This window comes from Epinephelus fuscoguttatus, linkage group LG20, assembly GCF_011397635.1.
Source record: "Epinephelus fuscoguttatus linkage group LG20, E.fuscoguttatus.final_Chr_v1".
NCBI lineage: Eukaryota > Metazoa > Chordata > Actinopteri > Perciformes > Serranidae > Epinephelus > Epinephelus fuscoguttatus.
In genome coordinates, this window is record NC_064771.1 from 13,013,601 (window position 1) to 13,037,810 (window position 24,210).

Here is a 24,210-nt window from a genome sequence, read left to right on the forward strand (position 1 = left end):
ATCTGTACTTTCTTACATGTTTTTCTGCAATACAGCATGATTTTAGGTTTTCAAACTTCATCTGTGCTACAGTTTAGAGTAAAGTTTTGTAAATCTGAAATGTGTTTGGGCACTTGGTATTCCTACAGACTGTCCAGTGGGACAAAAGCAGTTTACAAAAGAAGAAAACAAATATGTTTGCTGTCAGCAGTGGGATAGAGTGGGATTCTACAGCTAGAGATGCACAATGAGGAGTAAAGGACTTACAAACAGTATGAATACTCTCTTACGGAACCTGTTTGACTCAGGTATTTTGGGGATACATAGTGTATTTATATAAGTTATTAAATGACCTGTCAGCAGTATGAAGATATTCACTGCATGTGGTAATTGTTTTAGAAAACATGGGCTTTTATCACTGTGTTTCCCTCAGTTCTGGTTACAACAAGCAGCCTCATCTTTAACAGGTGACAACATTATTTGAAGATGAACTCGATCACCCTCAAGAAAAGGTCCAAAAGTAAGAATGGAAATCCTTCTAATTGGGAGAAACTCCACTAATTGAGCAGGTTGCAGAATTTAATTTCTGTGAATTGTCTACGCCACGTGCCCACTAGGCCCTGCAGATCCTGAGTCCACCATGATGAAGATAAAAGACTTTGGTTGCAAACAGATTACAATCAGAAGTTTATGTAAATTTCTCCAAGAAGAATCTCATGTTGTCTTCAAGATTATTTTGTGCAAGTGGTCATGTCTGTAAATCTGCTGTAATGCCTTCAAAAGTTTCCACTGCATATATATAAAAGAAAACTATGAACCACATCAGTGAATCATGACACTCAGAGACAGTCTCATAAGTGCAAGCCTTATCCCAGGAATCAAACCCTGACATGTGGGTATCATGCCCTGTCACAGGACCGTGGTTATATTAACTCATTAGGGGGCCCTTGGGCAAAAAACTTCTTAGCCCCCAGCTCTGCCAGGAATCAGCATTACCTACTGCATGTTTCATATACATAAATGCTGAGGAAAAGTTATCAGGGCCTGTTTGTACCGGATTTGAAGATGATAACATTTACTCACAACTTTATAATGTGTCAGTTACTTTGACTAAACTTTACATGCCAGGGCCTCAGTCACACATGGGCCATATTGCAGTTGATATCGTACTTACATCAATATGAATGTTTTCTTTATAAAATAAAATAGAATAAAATCAAATAAGAATTGTTGTTTTTTCATCACCCTGGAAGGAGCTACTCCACACAGGGAGTAGGTCCTTGTCTACGGAGATCACCATGCTGCACCACCATGTTTCTACAGTAGCCCAGAATGGACAAGCCAAACACTGGTTCTAGATAGGGCCATTCACATTTTTGCATCAGCCATCATAGTTAGCAGCTCCTCCTGGATAAGAGGGGGGAAAAAAAGATTATTTAATATGAAATTGCTTTATTTTTACCGGTTGAAATCACCAAGTCTGTTTGTTTAGGAGAGAAAGAGACCTCTGCAGGTAACCCAGCTCCTGCTAAAAACCTCCTGAATGTCTGGATCTTAAGTTAGCAGAGCAAAATGTGAGCAAACAATAGCAGGTGGCCCATCTGCAACATGCTCACCAGCACTGAAGAAACACTGATTTGTAACGTAAAATGGTTTTATTCAGTGTTTTTACTGGGTTATATCATCGGATTTATTTGTTTTTGAGGGGAAGAGAGCTCTGTGGATAAATATGCTCCCTGTAAAAACCTCCTGAACAATAAAACACTGAAGGAATTCTAACCAGGAGAAGTTTCAGCTGGTTGCAATTTGCAATCCTCACCACTAGATGCCACTAAACCCCCCTAAATCTTTCACACTGTCCCCTTAAAGATGGAGGCCAGATGAATTTCAGAGAGAAATGTAAGAAATGTTTATTGTTGTATTACTATCATGAAGTCTGTGTCTAAGAAAATAAGAAACGGGCTACAATAATCAAGTGGGCCAAGCATACCATGATTAGTCAACAATATATCAGACAGCTCCTTAAGATTTTAAGGCCCACCTTCTCGTTATCAAATAACAAAAATGAAAAAATGGGATGCTGTGTTTATTAACATACTTTCCATTTTCATTTTCCAGAAATTCATATGTAATCTTTCCATACAATCTTGACTCTTGTTTTTCACACTACCGGCATGTTGTGTCCCTTCTAAGCACAGACATTACGGGCTGTTTAGCACCTATGTATCACACTTGCAAATGGAAGTAGATTATATTATTTGCATTCGTGGAGTATTGTGTATATACTGTATGTGTGTGGGTGTCTTTGTATTTTCCTGTTTTGAAAGTTTGCACAGCACATGTATGTGAATAATGGGCTTCGGTGAGTCCAATGCAACTGCCTGTGAGATATTTTAGAGCTGTATTAATCAAATAAACTTGGTGTTTTAGACTTGGAAATGCTAATACACTAAATAATGCTGTGTTTAAGGTTATTTGTGTGGTGGCATGCATTCTTAAGTCCAGTTTATTTTATTATTACTTGGTTGATTAGATGAAATATGCAATGCTCTTTTGGAAATTGCACTATTTTACTGGAGAAACCTAAATAATCAACGAATGATGGCTGAATTCCATATAGCTACTTCAGTTTCAGGGTTCTGGTACTGTGCATGTTGGCTCACTGCCATGGCATATTGGGACACCTGAGTAGAACCTTTGTTAATGTTATTAATAGCACTTGTGGGTTTCCTGCAACAGGTCAAGATGTTTAGTGTGATAATGGTCCAGTCAGGTTTGAACACATAAATTACTGGAATATGTCGCAAACACAGTTGAGAATTTTAACTTGCAGATGAAAAACATTTCCATTTCTCAACTTATCTTAATCGAAAACATTTAAATTTTGCTTATATTTTGACACATAACATAATTGATGGATTTACTTGTTGTCTGTACTGACAAACCTGTGAAACAGGTATGGGAGAGATGGCATAGTTTCCAATTCTGTGTTTTGATTTGATTTGATTTGATTTAGATATCAGAGAGCATGACTAAATCTATAAATCCCCAAACCTGCAACCAAAAATTGCAATGTTTGATAAACTCTGTAGCATGAAGGTACTGTATGGAACAAATGGCAGCAAAATCTTCAGTTCAGTTCAGTTCTGGGAACTTTATTGATCCCAGAAGGGCAAATCCCTTTCACAGTCTACCCAGACCATACACAAACTAGCAGACAGAAACAAGCAGCAACCAACGGTAGTAATATGTCAGAGATCAATACATGGGCAAAAGGTGATGCACACTGGCACGTCGTGTGGTTTCGTGCATACATACTCACACAGGATCAGGCAAAGAATAATAATTTACATACATCAATACAGAAATTAGTAAATATAAATAAGCATTCTACTGCACTGCACATTACTTAACTACATTTGTTGAATGGATGGGCTTCGCAGCCATGTGATGAAAAACAGACACAGAGTGAACTAATTATGTGGTTACAAAATAAGGCATTTATTTGAAGGATTACTGTCAGCATTTCGCAGCCTGGTAGTAGAAGGAAAAAGTGACTGGATATGACTGTGCCCTTGCTTTTTTACAGCTCAGTTGCAATAAGTTTGTCATCAGGGTGGTCTCGGGAAAAGTCTTTATTCATTCATTCATTCATTGTGAGCGTGAGCGGTTCATCCTCTGGTCAGCATGAATTTGCTCAGTACATTTGATGGCATCTTGCACTTCATAAGAAGTGAAAAAGTTTGCCTAAAGGTGGGGGTCACCAAAAATATGAGGATTCATCTATGAATATCCACAACAGAAACTATTCTGGATTAAACCCATTCTATAGAGTTTGTGTGGAGTGAAATAGCATGTATGTGCAATCACTGATGTTGAACACAGGATATTAGAAGAGTTTAAAACATCCTGCACCAAACTTCCATCTTTCTTACCTCTATGAAGCCCCAAAAGTGGATCCGTGCTGGAGGTGACGTCATATGGAGGACTCGCTTTGCTTATACTGAGATGTATACATTTTAGGTACTTTGCCCAAACCCATTGAGTGTGTTGTAATACAGGGTTTCTTTCTTTGTCTGCCTATCTTGCTGTCCTTTTAGTGAAAATTTTTGATAGGCTTGAATTAAGCCACAAGTGACCTTTCTTCCCATTTAAGGTCGGAGTCATAATTAGCCCAGTGTCTTGCTACAGATTCATTGCAAACGATATGTTATAAAAACCCCACGTCTAGAAGTGCTAAACTACCCTCCCTCATTAGGGAACATAGTATTTTTAGGGTGATTCTCTGCTTTTTTCCATTCCACACATAATCTTTAATTAATTGGTTATATTACTTAAAAATGCCCTCAGGAATCATCACTGGTAAGATCACAGAAATATAATGAATTGTTGGGTTACAACCATCCTAATGGTGCTTATCTTACCCAATAGGCTGAGGCTTATCCTCTTCCACTTAGACGGGTTAGTTTTTATCTCTGAAAGCTGTGGAGTCATGCTGATTTGCAATAGGTTTTTTTTTTAATTTAACATAGTCTTACTCCTAGATACCCCATCCCTGAACTGAAATGATCTGATTATATTATATATTGGTATAACTTCTAATTTCTTCCAGTTGATTTATTAGCCTGATAATTCACAATATTTTTTCAACTGTGTTCATAACTCAGTACATAGGGACTTGGCTTGGGAACCGAAGGGTAGCTGAAGACGTGCCAGTTCACCTCCTGGGCACTGTTGAGATGTCCAAGGCAACTCCCTCAATTTTTGCATCTCTCCATTTAATACATGTATAGGTCCTGTTTGTGCATTTGTGTGTATTTTGGACCTGTGTGTATATGTATATGACGACAGAATGAACGAAATAAAATATCATCTGCATGAATAAACATTTTGTGTTCCTTGCCCCCTCCAGTTACACCTTTAATGTCTGCTTCTGCTCTGACTGTTGCAGCCAGCGGTTAAAAAAATAGGGTGATGAGTGGAGAACTGAGGGGATCTCTCTGTTTGGAACCATGTGTGAGGCTAAACATGGAGATATCCTCCTGAGACCCTGTGTCCTCATATGAGGACATCACATTTTGGGTTTGCTTGACCTTATACTTCATTATATTTAATTTAGACCTATTGTCCTCGTCCGTGGACACTTTTTGTGCCATCTAGTGGTAGTAAGAGCACAATACACTAATCCATGTAAAAACAAGATGGCAGCCATGTCTTCCAAGTCAATCTGCAGCCAATCCCAATGCAAAAAAGGACAAGTTCCAAAACTGATGAAATGTTATGGTTGAAACTTGTTTATTTATGATGAATAATAGTTGCAATTTTATATGGCAACAAATTTAGTCATTTTTAGTTAGTAATAACAGTAATAAGACGCTGTTAATAAGAAATTACTCGTTTGAAGACATTGGGACTTTATTATTGTCCCGTTTGAGGACATTGAGACTTAATTAATGTGGCAGCCAGTATACTGGAGTATTGCTTGTAATATTCAGCTGGGAGAAGAACACCATAGGAAAGATAGTCAAGATGCTTATTCCAATATATTAGATGCAATAAGAATCACATGGGGTCCAGAAAGGTTTTTATTTACATAGGGAATGATAGGTTGCCATCTTTTGTTGAAATTGGCATATGAGCCTCTCTGGGAATATTTCGCCTTTTCTAATGATAAAAAAGGACTTTAAATCAGACAACCAGGATGTGGCAGAAGGAAGATTTGGGCTTTTCCAATGTTACAAAACATATCTTTGGGCAATGAGTGAAGCGAAAGCAACAATATTTTTCTTATTGACAAGTGCAAGGGGTACCCCAAAGATAGCTATCAAGGGGCTGGATTCAAGAGTGATATTAAGGACTTAACTTAATTTATTAAAGAAAGAGGAGCAAAGCTCTAACAATTTTGGACAAAAATATTAATAATAATAATTCCAAAAATAATTGCCATTTTAAACAGTAAATAGTCATTATGGCAATAAAAAGATTTTATAGAAATAAACTAAAGAAAAACAGGCATGCATATTTGTATTTTCTGTAAGTATGGCAGGAAAAAAACACAACACTGCAAATGCAAAGCAACTGAGTTCTGGAGGTTTTAAAGGTTTTATTAAAAGAACATTTTGTAAGATTTCGGGGGATTTAGTGGCATCTAGTGGTGAGGATTGCAGATTGCAACAAGCTGAAACTTCTCCCGGTTAGAATTCATTAGGATGCTTTCAGACCTACAATTCGCTTGCTTTGGTCCATATCAGGGACTGATTTTGTTACAAAGCTGTATAATTGCCCAGAGTTGGTTCGTGTTCTCATGGCAGCATTTACAAGCAAACTACATGAAATGCCTTGTGTGAGAAAGCAGCTCTTGATTGGTCAGAATTTCCATGGAAAGATCCAGGAGGTAAACAAAATGTTGAAGAAGAGTACACTCGCAAAATAAATGCAACACTTTCTAATGTCACAATGGAGGGACAATATACAGGTTGATTTTAGTGCTGGTCATCGTGTACTATATTGATTGCATTGTTCATTTTAGTCAGACCATACAGTTTGAAAACAAGGCGCGGCTCCAACTAGAAAACAATGTTTTGATGCATTGGATGTGCTGAATGTGCATATTAAGGCAGCACAGGAGGAGGCACACATTAATAATCCTCCAGGACTGTAACATGCTCATGCTTAGTTAACCCAAACGCTATGTAATGCGACTGCAGTTGGTACGGATCGAGGTCAGAACGTGTCCTCACCACAAATGAACTGCACCACAGTCTGGTTGAAACCAGACCACCTCCTCAGGAAGGTCTTGGTCTGATTGTTTTGATGCGCACCCAAGTGCGATTGCTGCCCAACAAAACTGCACTTCGGGGGCAAATGAACTTGACTTCAATTGAACTGAACCAAACAGAGCAGGTGTGAAAGCACCTTCAGTGTTCACTGTTCAGGTGTTTTTTACCAGGACCCAAATTATCTGCAGAGATCTCTTCCTCTCAAAAACGAATGGACTTGGTGATTTAAACCAGTAAAAACATTGAATAAAGCAGTCACAGGCATCACATAAATTAAAAAAAAAAATCAGCACCCCAAAGAAGATATACATATTATATTATATTCCATTTCTGCCAAAATTATTCATATAAATCTGACATACTGGACCTTTAAAAAAGCAGGCTTATTTGACCAGGCAAGGCAACCACTAAAACATTACAATTACTACATTTACCAATAACTTTTACTTTAACTATTAGTAAATTAAATAGTTTTAGCATTTCTATGCTCGTATATTAATTAATTTGAGATTTGAGGAATATCTCACAATGCTTCCTTCCAATTCCTCTAAAACATCATCTCCCATGATGCTGGAAGTGCGTAAAGAAACAATGACGTCAAAAGATAGGCGACCACAACAGAGTGCCGAGGACTGCGAAGACACAGCTGAACTCACACCGAAATAGTTTTCCAGTTGTGTTATACATTTCAGTGAGTGCCTAAAGAGTATCAGCATATATGTAAGTAACCACTGAAAGCAAAAACAAGTGAACTGCTGCGTCGTAACTAAACAAACGTGCTATTAGCACTGTTAGCATTTAGCCTGCATTTACAGTAGCGTGTGAGCTAGCCACACTTTTGTTTATGTTTTGACCAGCCTGTTTCTAAGCCTTTTGGCTGTGACAATTTGCTTTAAAAGTGATTTCAACAGCTAAATTCTGTGTTCATTATTTTATTTCATATATGTTTATCTTGTATGCACTTATTTGACAGATAACTGCTGGTTTGTAGAAGACTGTCTTGCCTAGAAATGAACATTTGCTCCTGCTGACCAGCTGTTTTCTCCTCTCTGGTGCATAGAGATTGGTGTTAGCTAAAAGTAGGTGTTACAGAATGTATTTTCTGGGTTAGACTAAGAATTTTGTCTGCTATTTGTGACATGCATTCATCACTTTCCCCTGCAGAGCCCACAGAACAACAGCCTCCAGCTTTAAAGAAGGACAGATGCATTGGCTGTAGATCCTGCTTTGCACTGTGAGTCTCTAGTGATCCTCTTGTGAGCAGAGCACAGGATGCCTTACCACTGTGTGGCCTATGGATGTGGCAAAACTGCAGAAGATGGTGCGACGCTCTTTAAATTCCCCAAGGACCATGAGGAGTTTCGCAAATGGGAGAAGCAGGTCCAGCGCACCCGCAGCCAGTGGGTCGCCACACCCAACTCTCACCTCTGCAGCGAGCATTTTGGCAGGGAGTACTTTGAGCCAAGAGCACCCATGGGGGCTCTGAAGCTAAAGCCAGGAGCTGTTCCCACAGTGTTCCTCCGTCCACACTGTCTCTCCTGCAAAGGAGTGGGATGTAGTAGCTGCCTGCCAGCTATCCAACGGCGGGGCTTTACAGCTGAACCAAGAGAGTGTGCTGTAAGTGTGAGTAGTTATTATTACGGAGAAAGGTCACTGCAGAGAGACAAAGAGAGTTTCTGCCATTCTGAGAGCTTTAAACAAACCTCTTGCTTGTTTACATGTATGATGTAAAGACACATTCAAGCTTTCCATTTATCACTGTGTTTTTTTCTCTTCTCAGGCACCAGACAATGAAATGCCCTTTCAGTTTGATGATACTGATGGAAGAGGTCATGAAGAACATCTGACAAGAGGAGTGACAAAGGCGGCGGAAAAAAACAGAGAAGAACGACCAGGTGAGGTGCAAATGATTAAACTGTATGTCCATTTTCTGTCTCTGTAATTAAATGCTATTTAAAGTCAAAGTCAAAATGAGTGATGGAAGGTCTCAGACGATGGTTCAAAATAAAATAAAAATCCCATCAGTATAAACTGTAGGAACTGTGATAAAATTAAATGATGATTTATACTAAATGTGTTTACTTTATTATTTATTTTTACAGTGGTGTGTGAGATGTGTGGCACCGCCGGCACTAGTAGCAGCTTCTTTTCAAAGACCAAGCGTTTCTGCAGTATATCTTGTTCACGCTCTTATTCATCAAACTCCAAGAAGTCCTCCATATTGGCACGTCTGCAGGTGAGAAAAAATATGTGATGTTGCAGCACATAAACAATGCTGAATAATGAGTGTGTGTGCTGCCATGTTATGTAGGTGGCATCTCATGTAGAGGATGTATGAGTTTTATTTTTCACCCCAAATACTTCTTAAAAGCAAATATTTGTACTCTTTTACATAATGCACATTACAATATAAGCCATTTTTATTCTATACTGGGAATATTTGCTGAGCATAAACCTGTTTTTACAGCATTTCACACAGTAGGGCTGCAACTAATGATTATTTTTTATCGATAAATCTGCAGATGATTTTCTTGATTAACTGTCTGGGTTATAAAATGTCAGAAAATAGTGAAAAATTTCTGTCCCAGGTTCTCAAAGTCCAAGGTGATGACTTTAAATGTTTTGTTTCATTAGTCCAAAGCCTAAAGATATTCTGTTTAATATGACATTAAACAGAGAAAAGCAGATCAGTGTTTCTGAGATGCTAGAAACAGCATTTTTTCATACTTTAACAATTAATTGCTTATCAAAATAGTTTGTCATTTTCTGTTAATTGACTAATAGATTGGTCAACTTATTGTTTATGGTCTAACTCACAGCTGTAATCTTTATTTTTTGAGTTAAACACACAAATAACAGGACTAACCGGACCACTAGGTGGCACCTATGAGGCATTTGTAGTTAATTGCTTTGCTAAATTAAATAATTACGCTAACTTGGCACTTTGGTTACTTTACACATTTTTTGACAAGGCCTTCCTCACACCGTCGTCTTTGTGTCTGTGATTTCATCAGGTCTGTCGACTGCACATACTAATGCTTTAGGTTAGTTATAGTTGATACTGTTTGTATTCAGGGTTAGTGTTGTTTTCCAAACCCATAGCTTCATAAATAACTTATTATACAGAAAGGTGGTAGATTTTTGACATAAGCATTTCTTTCTGCCGCACTTTGATTGCTGCTTGGCCACTGACGGAGTCCACTTGCGGAGAAGCAGTGATGGGGTTTTCTCTCTGACATTTCCCTTCAGCAGTCTTCGTCCAGCTGCTCTAATTTCACAACTCCTGTCCTTCCTCTTGAGGTGCAGACAGAAGCTTCCCTTCTCGTCCTTTTCTTCATGCTCCTTCACTTCCCCTCTTTACTGCTAGCAACACAGCCACTTTTGTTCCTGTTCCTCTCAGAGAGTAGACTGTGGAGGCTCCTGTGAAGCTTCTGTGGCCCTCTAATGTCCAGCAGATGTTCTGCGCAGCCAGCTTGGAGCACTTGACGCCTTTGCTCTTTTAAGCACCTCCATCAGCAAATCTATAGTATAAGCAACAGCGTCTCTTGGAACAATTTCAGTACAACAAAATCTTTTTCATCACAATCACATTGATGTTTTTAGCAGTGCACAGTGTCGACACTGACCCTAATAAGAACATTGATACTTCAGGTTTACACGCAATCAAAATCAGCAATGCATATCTTTCTCCACAGGTCCAAGCACAGAGATTAAATGAGTACATATAGTTATGAACGAGTACAAAACAATGTGAAATACTACATATTGTCCAGACTTAAAGGGAACTGCCTTTTTACTGAAAAGCATCAGGATTAAGCCACGTTTGATTTTTTTGTGATTACTCGTGCTTCATTGGTCATTGAAGAAAATATCTGTCAAAAAAACAGTGCCACTATTCTGGTGTGATTTGTTGAGACTTGAACATTTTTCGTATGGTTAGAGTTTGGTTTAGGTTTGCGTGTCATATATTCCTATAGGCTGCAACTAGCAACAGTTTTTACATTTAATTTAGATTAATTAACCAATCCTATTTTCTAGAAAAATGTCCATTTTAATTTCCTAAAGACAAGGGTGATGTCTTCAAGTTGCTTGTTTTGTCTGACCAATAGTCATAGTCACCCAGACATATTTTTAGTTCAATGTCTTACAAGACAGGAGAAGAAAAGCATTTGGTGGAGCTATATGGTATGGAGGTGTAATGCATTCACTTTAGGAAAAAATATTAACAAACTAATTATTTCAAAATTCTGAGAAGTTTACATGGAAAGAATCTGCTCCTGTTTTTCTGACATGGCGAAATAACAATACTGTAAATATATTTTTTGTGAATTAATGAGATTATTATGTTACTGATATTGATCAGAAAAAATGAGAGCAGATTTTTTTTTTCTCCATGGAAACTTCTCTCAGAATTCTGAGTTAATTAGAGCAGTTTTTTTTTAATGAAAACCTTTCTCTGAATTCCACAATAAGAATCTCATTTATTTAGGGTGGGGAAAAAAAGAGGAGATTTTTATTTCCATGAAAATATTTGTCATAATTCTGAGATAATATTATTAATTGAGGAAAACAAGAGCAGGTTTTTTTTCATGAACACTTTTCCCTTAATTCTTAGAAAATAATCTTATTAATTTTAGAAAAATGAGTAGATTTAAACATAAATCTTTTTCCGTCACAATTCTGAGCTAATAATCTTGTTAATTCAGAAAACAATTGCAGATTTTTTTTTAATGAAAATTATTCCCATAATTCTGAGTTAATATTGGTAATTCAGGATAACAAGAGCAGATTTTCTTTCATGAACACTCTTCTCATAATTCTCAGATAATCATTTTATTAATTTAGGAACATGTTTTTTCATGAAAGTTTCTTAAAACTCTGAGATAATAATCTTATGAATTCAGAAAAACGAGCAGATGTTTTTTCGTGAATTTTTTTCTTATAATTCTGAGACAACAGCATTGTTTATACACATTTCCCCAAGATTCAGCCTAACATTTCTGCTATTGGAAGTACATTTAAGGACGTTATGTAAACCAACTGTATTTATATTGTGGTGTAGCCTATAATTATATACTCATAATTTTTAATTACGAACACGTGGAGGCAGTATTTCACAAAAAACGGTCGCCATTTAAGAAACGAGAGTGAAGAAGAAGAGGAGGACCGCGCAGGACTTAAATTCACTGCACGGAGCTGGGACACACTCCGCGGGCGTGTCTGGATCATTTCACACCTTATTTCATAGGAGACGTGTGTGTGTATTAAACCGGCTCAATGGTGCATAAGTGTTGCGTTGACTCGTGCTGGAACACCAAACGGCCCAACCTCGCCTTTCATCGCTTTCCAGTCGGTGACCCGGACAGACTGAGGCAATGGCTGGTGGCTCTCAACATGGAAGTAAACACTCCGCTGCATGTTCTCAACAAGCTGCACGTCTGCCAGAAGCACTTCGAGCCGGATGACTACCACGACATCCTGGGTCAGCCGTCCCGCCGGGCCCGGCTCCTCAAGAGCACCGCTGTGCCCACTACTCAGTTCAGATACACGCACACCTCTCAGACAGGTGACCCCACCGCCACTGTCGTTTACCTGGATTACTTGGTAAGTTAGTGTGGTAGAGACAGGACGGCTACTTCTCATCTGCAACTTACAGGACCTGCAAAGCAATAATGATGCAGTAAAAAAAAAGATGATATTGAATAGTGATTATGCAAAAAATAAATTTACAGCAGTATTAGATAGGCGTTTTAGGTTATCTCCATTTAGATATTTATGTGAACTTTATTATTATTTATTTATTTATTTTTTTTTTTAGAAAAAATAAATTGTTCTCCTTGTCATTAAAGCTAGGGTAGGTAGGAATCTGGAAAAGTAAAGGCAGAATTTGAAAATACACACTCCTTCAGCTCTCCTCTGTGTGCTCAGCCCCTCCCACCACAGACCGCAGGCATAAGCATGCACCTTGTACCATAATCCAGCATTTCCCATACGTTTATTTATTTAATACATAAATAAACTTCTTTATACACAGTACATTCACTCAGCCCCTCCTTGCCCCCTCTCTTCCTTTATCAGATGTAAAATCTGACACGACTTAGCTAGCTAGCCACCCCACCATCCCCTAGCTTCACTCCCCGCCACTGTGGACTCCATCCCTGTAAAGAGAGTGGCCATGGTCGGTGACTGTAACAGCTCAAAATCAGCCTGTGCAAACCCCCCAGCACCCAGTGTCACAGTGGGCTGGTGGCAAGCAGTAGTGCTGGGTCTAACCTGTGTAACAGCAGCAACAGAAAGTTTACTGATTCGGAGGGGGGTCAAGGCTGTCCAGTTCCCTGGAGCAGGGGTTTGCGTTGGCGGGATTCTTGTTGCTGTGGCTGCTTACTGGGGTCAGTCTCCAGAACTGCTGTCTGCTGTGTAGCAGCGGGGAGTGAGACAGTCTCTTGAATGCTACGTTGATATTGCCACGTTTCATTTTGTGTATTGTTAGTCTCTGTTTTAGAGTCTGTCTGGGTTTTTTGGGGGGGTTGCTTTGCAGTGTAGGCAGTCGACTCTCCATCACTGAATCAGGCTTTTGTTGAAGGGATGTGGACGTGTGTCCTCTGAAATGACTTGTGATTGGTCAAAGTCTCCTGTCATTACCTTGACTTTCTTAAGTCTGAGAACGGAGCCTAGAGTTCTTTCTTGAATTAAAACATTATGCCATGCGTTAGATATTCTCTCATCATTAACATCAATAAAACTGAGGAGATGATATTCGACCCCAAACGTATTGGAAACCATTCACCAGTGGTTACCTATGACCAAGACATAGCCCAGGTTGAGTCATATAAATACCTGGACATACACATCGTATTTGAGAGCATCCGTCTGGCGTCTCAGCCTGGTGTGGTGACCTCATTGTGCAACTGAAGCCATTATCAGACAGGCCCAGAAGATTATCTCAGATCCCACCCATGTCCTCCATCATCAGTACCAACTTCTCCCCTTGGGCAGACACTTTAGAGTCCCCCAGTGAAAGCTTAACCACTTTAACAACTCTCTTGTCCCCTTGTCCATTAAAGCCTTAAAGTGGAAGCTAACTTTAGCTTAACCATGCAATGTGTATGTGTAGGTATGTCTGTGCATGTAAGTGTGTATGAGTGTGTGTATAGTTATATATTTGCATATATTTACTTACTTTTTTTAATATGACCATGTAATTTTTTTTTTTTTTTTTTTTTTTTAATATTTTTTGGGCATTTTTAAGCCTTTAATTGATAGGACAGACAAGTGTGAAAGGGGGAGAGAGAGAGGAAGTGACATGCAGCACTGTTGCGGCCACTGCGGCAACAGCCTTGTACATGGGGCACCTGCTCTACCACCAAGCCACCGACGCCCCATGACCATGTAATTTTTATGATGACTATGTAAAACAGATGTGGGCAATGGGCAGCGTGCAGTTTGCTGACTGATAGCAGTCTGTACATGTCAAACACCAAACAGTATGTTCACTGAGAAGATCACTGGCAGATGAATTGATCATGAAAACAGTTCTTACTTGCAGCCCTAAGTCAAACGGTTTCATAGTTGTAATTAATATGTTACTGTAGTTGTAATCTGTTGTGTCTGTTTTGTATGTTTCTTGTATGTTAAGACTGGAAATACATGACTGTACACATTACTAACATTCTTATTGCCAGGTCTTTCCTTAAGCTTTTTAAGAAGACAGGTTGCCCTGCAATGAGTTTACTGTAGTCTTAAAGTTTGATTTTCTGATTTTGCCTTTTTAAAACTGCTACTCATCCTTGATTTTACTTTCAGAGTAATAATTTGTTCATCTGTGAGTATTGAATCAGCTGTAAGTCAAAGCATTAGCATCCACAGAGCTATTTACCACAGGCACAGGTGTTTTTTTGCCACTCATCTCTTTACATATCTGGAAATGTCACCGGAATTTGTTAAAAACTTTTCACCAGTTAAAGGTGAGACTCATTTCTCTCCTCTCCTGCAGTATGCGCCAACAGTTTGAATAACCAGTCATGTGGCTAAATGCACTACAACCTGCTTCATGTGGTGAAGTGGCAACAAAGATGAGGATGATGAGATGACTTTGCTTAATCTCTGTTTGTGCTTCTCTCTCCAGGGAAAGCCCCCCTCAAAAAAAGCCACGGTGCTGAACAAGGTGAACAAAGCCCCTCCAGCCCCCACAGGACAGGATGGTGAGGCCACTGAACACACACACAATTACTTTATTCCAGGACTAAATGAGATGCAAAGCGGCAACTATTTGCAACACATTCTGATGTCACATGTGAACTCTAGTATGTCTAAATGTACAGTAAATCTTGACACATGATACTAGTCTGATCATGCAGTTTTGTGGGTTACCACTGATTTATCCTGCAAAGACTGACTTTACTGGCATTTGGTGCTTGTTTGGGATTATTAGAAACTGCATACATTATATATACACAACAAACATCTCACAATATTTTACCTCAGCTGTATGATCCCTCTGTTCTTCCTGTTCTGTAGTGCTGGCTGCAGGTTTTGAATGGGGCGCCTACTTGGAGAAGGAAACATCTCTGGCTGCATCCGTGTCCTGCTTCAGACATGTGAGTCCTTTCTGCGAAGTGTAATTAGAAACAGTCACAGATGATGAATGTTCTGGGATTTGGCCCGAGTATTGTAGGGTCAATTATGCCAACTCATGTAAAATGTTTGAATGGCATTAACCCAGCCTTTTAAACAGCAAAATCACCAGCATGAAAATTAAAAAAATAATAATAATTAGAAGTAAACTCTGAGTGATGCTGAAAAAAATATCTGGGTTAACGTTAATGTGAAACAAATGAATGACCTCACACTGATGATCTGTAAGGTAACATGTGATCTCCTACCTGCAGGCTCCCCTGTGTGCCCAGTGGGACGACATCACGGTGGGGGTGAAGGTGGAGGTCCTGAACACAAACGCAGTCCTGCCCAGTAAAGTCTACTGGATTGCTACTGTCATCCAGATTGCAGGTGTGTCCATCTTTCTGTCAGTGTTCATGTTAACAGGCGACTCCACTGTAGAATTATTTGGTTTATGATTATAAAGTTCAGCAGTTGTTGCATTTATTTTCTTATTCTTAATCGATCTTGAAGCTTCTCTGACCCTTAGTAAGCCTATGGATCTGATTTTCTCTGAGTGTGGTGCAGAAGTCTAGTGTTCTCTCAGTCCACTTGAATTACAGTATGCTCAAAGGTTGTTACAGGATGTTTGCACAGTGAAGCCAGAATTAAATTCCCGACCAGACTCTTAAGTGTATGCTGTATTTAGAATAATCTCACCACTTCGCCTTGGTGTCAGACAGCTATTTCTGATGGGGAAGTGAACCCCTCTGACTGTGAATATTTACAGGAAATTTTTGTATAGTGTGCCCGACAGTTGTCAAGGTATTGCACCGAAGTGTTGGACAGACAAAAGGACATACCAACTTTGTCCGCTTCTAGTTCCACAGCCCAACATCTAATCTTTAATAAAAAGTTTATATTGGCCTGATATTTTGGCATGGCAGTAGCATCTTTTGTAACTTCACTCTCTTTCTCTCCCCCCACCCCTTATCTCCAGGATACAAAGCCCTGTTAAGATACGAAGGCTTTGAGCACGACAGCAGCAAAGATTTTTGGTGCAGCCTCGTGTCGGGAGAGCTGAACCCGATTGGATGGTGCGCCATGACGAGCAAGCTGCTGGTGCCACCACAAGGTGTGGATCGAAACTGGGACCACAGCGATTCAGTGGCTTCCCAATGACATTAGGACAGCAGACATGAGTTCTTAGTGTCCTGGCCGTGCCAGCAGTTAAAAAAATATAAAATGTAGCATTACAATTTTAACATTGTTAATTCAGCAGATACTGATGGATTTAAATAAGTCGTGATTGGCCTTTATCAAATATTTTAGCAACAGGATGTCTTCTAATTTGACTATATGTGTTAATAGATGTGAAGCAGGACATCCCAGATTGGAAGGAGTATCTGATGAAGAAGCTGGTGGGGTCCAACACTCTACCTGTTGACATCTACCTGAAGGTGAAACTTTATACTGAATGATTTGGCTCATAAATGGTAACCCACATGTGTCATACATGTGAAGAGAATGATGAATAAATGTACATGAATAGTTTAAATTCACTTAATTAATCTCTGACCCTTTACCACCCTCCATCTGTCTCTAGCTGGCAGAGAGCATGAAGACCTCTTTCAGAATAGGTATGCGTGTGGAGGTGGTGGACCCCAGATACGTGAGTCGGACCCGAGTGGCCACCATAGACTCGATTGTTGGTGGCCGTCTGCGGCTGGTGTACGCAGACCAAAGCGACGCCCCTGAAAACACAATCTCTGATTTCTGGTGCCACATGTGGAGTCCCCTCCTGCACCCAATTGGCTGGTCCAGCAAAGTGGGTCATGCCATTAAGGAACCTGGTAGGTTGAGGCCTTTTTATCTCATAAACATGATTGATGGCCTGCAATATAGACATAAATGCAGACAAAATGACAGGGGCAATAAAATAAAGACAGGAAAAATGCTTGAATAATATGCACAATAAATAAAGGAAACTGTAGAGAGAGAAAGAGTGATACACACATTTCACTCTAGTCTTGAACTAAAGCTTTAAACTTGAAATGTTTTTTTTTATCATGACAGTAAGAAAAATAAAAGTTGCTTCTTTTTTTTCTTACAGCAAACAGTGTGGAAGCAGCTCACAGTGGTTGGAAGGGTAACTGTGACAGTTCACATCTGCTTTTTAAGAAGGTAAGGAAAATGTTGTTATTCAAGAAATAATTCTTCAAATAAATTTCAAAAAGCAAAAGTACAAACAACACCTGCTTTGGATTGAAACCATTTTTTATTACCAAGGTGTGGTTCTATTGAAACATTGACTGTAAATCCCTCAACACTAGATAAGAGTGCAATTTAGGAAATATTTCAGTTTATACTGCATCTCTTTACAGGCAGGTTGCATCTGAGGTTGCTAGGCAGCCTTAACAGTCACCATATCATAGCCTATTTACCTGATATCCTGAGTGCAGAGCTGATCTTCCAGCTGCTGTTTATGTGTGTGGGCATATCGTACGGGAGTCAGATGTAAAGCTCTGGCAGCCCTGCTCTAAAATAATCAACTGTTCCATATTTACCACAGACTGATATTCATGGAAGACGGTAAAGGTATCGGTCAGCTGTAATCGGTTGTTCCTCGTCACATGACGTGTGCATGCTACTGCGTTTTAAAAGTTGAACTTGGGCGCATCTGTTGCACCCTGAAAAACAGGCATTCAGGAGTGTGTGCAAGCTGCGACGGCACTGAGTGTGCCTGCCATGCGTCTACATTGAGAACAATGAATTTGAGGGCACAAAATATGCGGCATGTGTACAGCCCCTAAGGGGAGCTGCTTAAGTCTTTGCTGTTTATAATTCCAAATTATTTTAGCATTTATTATAATTATTTGCAAGTCCCCCTCTGAATTTATTTTAAAGTATGCAAAAATACTCTTCTCTGATTCATATTTTTTTTAACATGGTTCAAAATGCTGACTCTGCTCTCTGTATAGACAAGTCCACTTTGCACTGGAGGTTTAATTTTTGTGGCTGGTTTCGTGTCAAGTTTGTTCCCCTGTCGTTAATGTGTTTCCTGTAACACAGTATTAGCTTCTCTATTGACTTGCTCCTGAGTGACTTCCTGGCACGCCTGGTTATGTGGCAGGTTTTCATTATGAAACAGGCTATGTTTTACTAAAACAATAAATGCTATGTTTATTTTGGTTGTTTTAAATTGTAATGGTGAACATTTCCGTTCAAAATCATATTTTATATTGTGAACATGATTATAGCTGGCCTCTATGGGTCCCCCTAGCAGTTGGGCCCCAGGAACCTTTCCCCCTTTCCCCCCTTATGGGCAGCCCTGGTGAAATAGCTAATCTTGCTTGATTGTATATTAGGATCTCAGATTTTAAGGAAGTGCACAGACATTGCCCCCTCTCATAGTGGAGTGTGAAAACACCCCTCTAGTGACAAACTTTGCAGAGATACAAGTCACTGTCATCGAGGTCAGACATTTAAGGGGACATAAACATCTGCAAAACACATTTTTGAGTGAAGGGGGACTTAAAGTCATGTTAAGGTTTAGCTTGGAGCTAAGCTAGCAGAAACACTCAGATACTCTCAATTCACTCTGTATGTCCCATTTCATGACTAATTTTCATGACAGTAAATTTTTGTGTTATTTCTGATGTGACAATTTGCACTCACTATGGGAAATCACACTCTACATAGCGCTGCTTTAGCAAAACTCTTGTCAACCACTGTATGATCTGCAGCCCAGGTTTGTTTACATGGAGGGAGGTTTCTTTGAGGAAGGAATGAAGCTGGAGGCCATTGACCCTTTAAACCTGGGAAGCATCTGTGTGGCCACTGTACACAAGGTAAGATAGCTGTTTTTGGTTGGTTTGATTTTGTGTGCTTTGTTTGTTTAATCTTGATTCGACCTCAGTTACATTACCTTCTTTTGAACACACTAACTTTTACATTGTTATCTCTTTTTCAATCTCTGTTTTCACTCCTCCCAGGTGCTGTTAGATGGCTACCTGATGGTGGGTATAGATGGTACCACATCAAACAATGGCTCTGATTGGTTTTGTTACCATGCCTCCTCTCATGCCATCCTTCCCAAAGACTTCTGTAAAAAGAACAACATCCCTCTCACAGTACCTCCAGGTAAATACAAATGTGCCTCTCCCTTCAGTCTCTGCTTCAGCTGACACTGTGTCTGCAGCACTTGTGCACTCTCTGCTGCTACTAGTTTGCTTCATGTTGGTCTTGAAAGGTGCTGTCAGTTAATGCATGATTTATTTATGATCTGTGTCTTGGCAGGTTATGACCCTCAGACCTTCACCTGGGACAAATATCTGAAGGACACCGGGGCTACAGCTGCACCAGCACGACTGTTTAACGCTGTAAGACAGGAAGGCAGACCAAGACAAACCCTTATGAAGCCATCTGTAAATGTATACACACAAATACGTATGCATACATGGCATATGAACCTGTAGTTTATCCATTTCAATCAGGACTACCCAGGTCATGGCTTCTCCCCTAACATGAAGCTGGAGGCGGTGGACTTGATGGAGCCGCGCCTAGTGTGTGTGGCCACCGTTAAGCGCTGCGTGGGCCGCCTGCTGCTGATCCACTTTGACGGCTGGGAGGATGAGTTCGACCAGTGGGTCGACCACCAGTCCCCAGACATCTACCCCACTGGCTGGTGTGACCTCATGGGCTACCAGCTCCAGCCGCCTCCTGGGCTCGGTAAGTGCCCCCATTTAATAGGAATTCGCCCTAGTGTGTTGTAGAGTTGATTTTAGAGGGTCACTTTTGTGTTTTTCAACCTGGACCCTATGTGACGATGTTTTTGTGTCTAAGTCACTAATGGAGACAGAAGTTTTTTTAATTGGTCCAGTACTGAGTGAGAGCACTACAGAGTAATGTTAATGGGCAATTGTGCATCGTTTTTGTCACTGACAGGCTCCAATTGTTGTTCTTAGTGTCTGACAACATAATGGAAAGGATCCCTTCATACAGTGATAGACCTTTCTTTAAAAGAGTAAAATTATTTTTTGTTTACCCAGTAACAGCCCTGAGATTGCTACACCAAACCCACCAGACTCTATTTAAATAAGTAATCATTTTATCATTAAAAACACACTTCATCATTTAAACTCAACAGAAACAAAATAAAACTCACAAAAAAACATCTTGGTTTGTCTTCATACTGTTCCAACAACAATCAACTCTGGTTTGGTTAAAACAAAACCTTAATTCATGCAGATAGATGTGAAAATATGTTTATACACTCTAAAATTACTGTTAATTGACATGTAGTCTGGTGGGTTTGCTGATGGCAATTTCGAGACTTTTTCTGTTAAACAAAAGGAGCTTACTCTTTAACAAAAAGGTCTATCTCTGTAGGGATCCTTTTCATTATGTTGTCAGACACTTTAGCCCCGTTTCCATCAAACACCTTCAGTGTGGTATCTTTGGAACCGAAAGTAACCCTTTATCCATGGTACCCAGATGCTAGGTCAATTGAACATTCCCACCGCAAACAGTGCTCTTGAATGTTGGCGGGGTTGTTGTCATTCGCTGTTTCATCCAGCACTGGCTGTATTTCCTCATGACTGGCGACACAGATGGAAGTCTGCACTTTGTTTATCTTCCACAGAATGAGGCTGCACACTGATATTTTTGCACAGAATAGTGCAGGCAAGAGTGAATTTCTCTCAGTGGGATATTTTTTTAAAAAGTGTGTTTGTGCTTTTAGTCCTTGTCATGCAAGCTCAGGGGTTTTTTTTCCTCAGACTACAGCTGCTGAGAGAGGCAGCAAAACATCCTTTCATTTTGTAAAACTCTCCACGGTATGAACAGTGTTAACATGAGCCTCAAAACCAGCCACAACTCAGCCCTGAGCAGAGTGACCGTCCCCTATTGACCAATCAACAGACTGCAGTGTTCACAGCTCCATCTTGTAGTCATGGATCAGTGTGCTAGGTAACCCAACAGAAGGGGTGACCAAAAATGGGGACTGTGCGGAACAGTTCCATCGGTACCATCCACAACTTTTCACAGTGGAGACGGAAAAAATGTGTACTGCTTGGTGGAAACGGGGCCTAAAAACAATACTCTGAGCCTGTCAGTGGAAAAAACAAGCACTTCTGAGTGGACGTAAATTGATGATGCACAAATGCCCTGACAAGTTACATTTATAGTCTCACTCAATACTGAACCAATTCAAAAAAATTGTTGTTCCCATTAGTCAGCAGTTAGCAGTAGAGGAGCGACTGCTAACAGGTGTTTCACTCTGTTTTCCAGTTGATGTAGTGGAAAATCAGGCGGTACAAAACAAGAAATACAAGCACTTTGTGTATGGCAAAAAAAGTAAGTTTTGTCTCAGAACTGTATCTGTAGTCTTGTGTCTTGCCACAGAAATCCGATTAGCCCTCACATTCAGTGTTTTCTTACATCACGTAGTGAAGTAACTATTCTCTCCCCTACTTGTTTTGTTGTCAACAGAGAAGAAGAATGCAAAGAAGAGGCTCTCTCAGGAGCAAGCTAAAGATGATGCTGGTCAGCAGCAACGCACGGTCACTAGCACTGACGGTTCTCCAAGTCTCTGTCTTCCTCCAAAAATGCCTCTTGTCCAGCCCAAGACTGAGCCAGAGGAGCGGGAGAGTAAGTGGACACCCTCATACAACATGATGCTAACTTCTTCTCATTTATGTAAGACAATTTTGGTAATTTTCTGACATAATTCTGTCTCTGTAGTCTTTACAGTGCAGGTGAAAGTGGAGGAGGTGGAGATGGAGACCCCCATTAATCCTCCAGACAACTCTCCACAAGTCTCTCCGAGTAAATTAAAACAGGAGGAGGGAGGGGAGGAGAGCGAGTCAGAGTCAGGACCATATCACAGCTTGAAAAACATAGCAAATGAAAATACAAAGAAGAGTGAAAATGCAGCAGAAAGAAGTGAAGAGAGTGCATCATTGGAAGAGAGCTTTAGTGGTGAAAGCAACATGGAGCAGAGTGAAAGCAAGCTGGACCAAGAGGAGAGGAGCCAGGGAAATGATAGTGCCATGGACGAAATTTCAGAGCAGGACACGACAGGAGAGACTGTAGACATGGAGACATGAGATGGGTATGTCTGCTTAAGGAATGAAGAGAACTGTGGACAAGGTGGATAAGCAAAAAGATTGGGCTGACTCTGTGATGAAGTAAAGTAAGCCATTATGGGGAATAAATAACTGAAATAAAACCACCAAAATGACTAAATGAGACGGCAGGCTGAGCTCTTCAGAGCAAATAATAAAAGTGCTACATGAGCTGGGAGAGTCAGTGCGACTTTTATCTGTAGTGGTTGATGGTGATAATCTTAACATTTCAATCCTGGTTGATTTGGCAGCATGTCATAGATTTAGAAGCAGCGATGGCTGGGCGATATGGAGAAAATCAGACTGATATTTCAACAGTATTGAAGGGTTGACCATTGGTGCTTTCTCAAAATACTTACACAATGAGATTTTTGATAGATAATTATTAGTAATGTGGATTGAACAGCTAGAACAGTCTGATACATTCAGAAAATTACATCTTCTTACTGTAATGCAGCCTTTAAAACCAGGAATACACTAACAATATTGCAGTATCCCAAATCTACGACGATATCTAGTTCCATATCAAGATATAGATACAATATTGATATATTGCCCAGTCCTTGGTGCAACCAACTAAACTAATGTTTTAATAAAGACGTCAGTCAAAAGTAGTAGCAACCGCGATCTGATTTAATTCTGCACACAGCGTGGCACTACAAACATTTACTTAATGCAGCTCTGACAGGCTGTGAGAGACTGAAAAGTAAACAGTAAGGCTGTTATTAGTGTGATAAATTTACAAACTGTAATACTAATTTACATACATGCATGTTTCCTGTAAATCTCATGGCCTTAAATAGGCAATTTGAGTCCATAGCAGAAATGGCAGGCTCTGCCGCCACCAATAAAAAGTACTATATAGAGGAGTAATTACAGAATGCAGATATGTGTGATGGCTATTGCTGAAAAGATATTGGCCATTAAAAGAATTTTAAAAAGAGGGTTGTATTTTCTGAAAATGTTAAGAGTCATGACTTTTAAGACTTTAACGTCATGGTGCCAGATGGGTTACAAAGACCATTTCAGCCATTCTACTTAACGGTGCAGTGTGCAGGATTTAGGAGGATCTATTGGCAGAAACCTAATTATGTTTTCAATGGTGTATAATCACCTGAAACCAAGGACCACTGCGTTTTTGTTACACTTCATTTCTACATAGGGAGCAGGTCCTCTTCCACGGAGCACGCCATGTTACACTGCCATCTTTCTACAGTAGCCCAGAATGGTCAAACCACACCACTTGCTGTAGAGAGGGCCTTTCACATTATCACATACAACATTACTATGCATGGAAAGAGAGCGGGGAGTAGAGGGGTAGTTGCTTCTGTAATTCTGCAGCCTCCCTTCTAGATGCCACTAAATACTACATACTGCACCTTGAATTTAAAACTACCTCACCTTCTCCATGTTGGCAAGCTCCACTATACAATGCTTGTGCAGAATTGATAGGTTTCTTTTGTTTTAGTTTATATGAGTTATACCTAACATCCAACCTGTAAATATGACTTTGAAGGTCATTAGTTGACACAGCAGACAAACGTGTTGTAATGTTTTATTTTCTCCTGTTTTGTATCCAGATGTGTTCTTTGTTTTGTATGAATATAAAATCGTCAATTTAAAAAAAAAAAATACTATTCTCTTCAACTTGTCTCAATGCATGTAGCTGAGTACATTCTGTAGTTGTGGTATAGTGGTTAAGGATAACTAGCATAAAGCCAAAGATTGTA

The 24,210-nt window shown here is 39.8% G+C and overlaps 1 protein-coding gene across 4 annotated transcripts; it reads left to right on the plus strand.

The window, feature by feature from the left end:
* Positions 1-7,349: 7,349 nt before the first annotated feature.
* Positions 7,350-24,124, plus strand: l3mbtl2 (L3MBTL histone methyl-lysine binding protein 2). Of its 4 annotated transcripts, XM_049563599.1 has the most exons (19): positions 7,373-7,478; positions 7,732-7,837; positions 7,923-8,375; positions 8,539-8,653; positions 8,861-8,994; positions 14,884-14,959; positions 15,276-15,355; positions 15,647-15,764; positions 16,354-16,488; positions 16,725-16,813; positions 16,960-17,206; positions 17,467-17,537; positions 19,100-19,204; positions 19,349-19,496; positions 19,653-19,735; positions 19,850-20,084; positions 21,645-21,710; positions 21,846-22,004; positions 22,098-24,092. In XM_049563599.1, the coding sequence occupies exons 3-19, from the start codon at positions 8,031-8,033 to the stop codon at positions 22,460-22,462; spliced, it is 2,571 nt and encodes an 856-aa protein (XP_049419556.1). In that variant the 5' UTR covers positions 7,373-7,478; positions 7,732-7,837; positions 7,923-8,030; the 3' UTR covers positions 22,463-24,092. The 4 variants fall into 4 exon arrangements, with proteins under 4 accessions (XP_049419558.1, XP_049419556.1, XP_049419559.1 ...); XM_049563601.1 differs by lacking the exon at positions 7,732-7,837 and having other exon boundaries at positions 7,350-7,478; positions 22,098-24,090; XM_049563602.1 differs by lacking the exon at positions 21,645-21,710 and having other exon boundaries at positions 22,098-24,109.
* Positions 24,125-24,210: the final 86 nt, after the last annotated feature.

What these genes read in the sequence shown, in the direction of transcription:
- l3mbtl2 (XM_049563601.1), top strand. Translation starts at nt 8,031, where the DNA reads ATGCCTTACCACTGTGTGGCCTATGGATGTGGCAAAACTGCAGAAGAT. An exon ending in CCGTGTCCTGCTTCAGACAT is followed by an intron (nt 15,356 to 15,646) that starts GTGAGTCCTTTC and finishes TCCTACCTGCAG; the next exon opens with GCTCCCCTGTGTGCCCAGTG. An exon ending in CCCTCTCACAGTACCTCCAG is followed by an intron (nt 19,497 to 19,652) that starts GTAAATACAAAT and finishes GTGTCTTGGCAG; the next exon opens with GTTATGACCCTCAGACCTTC.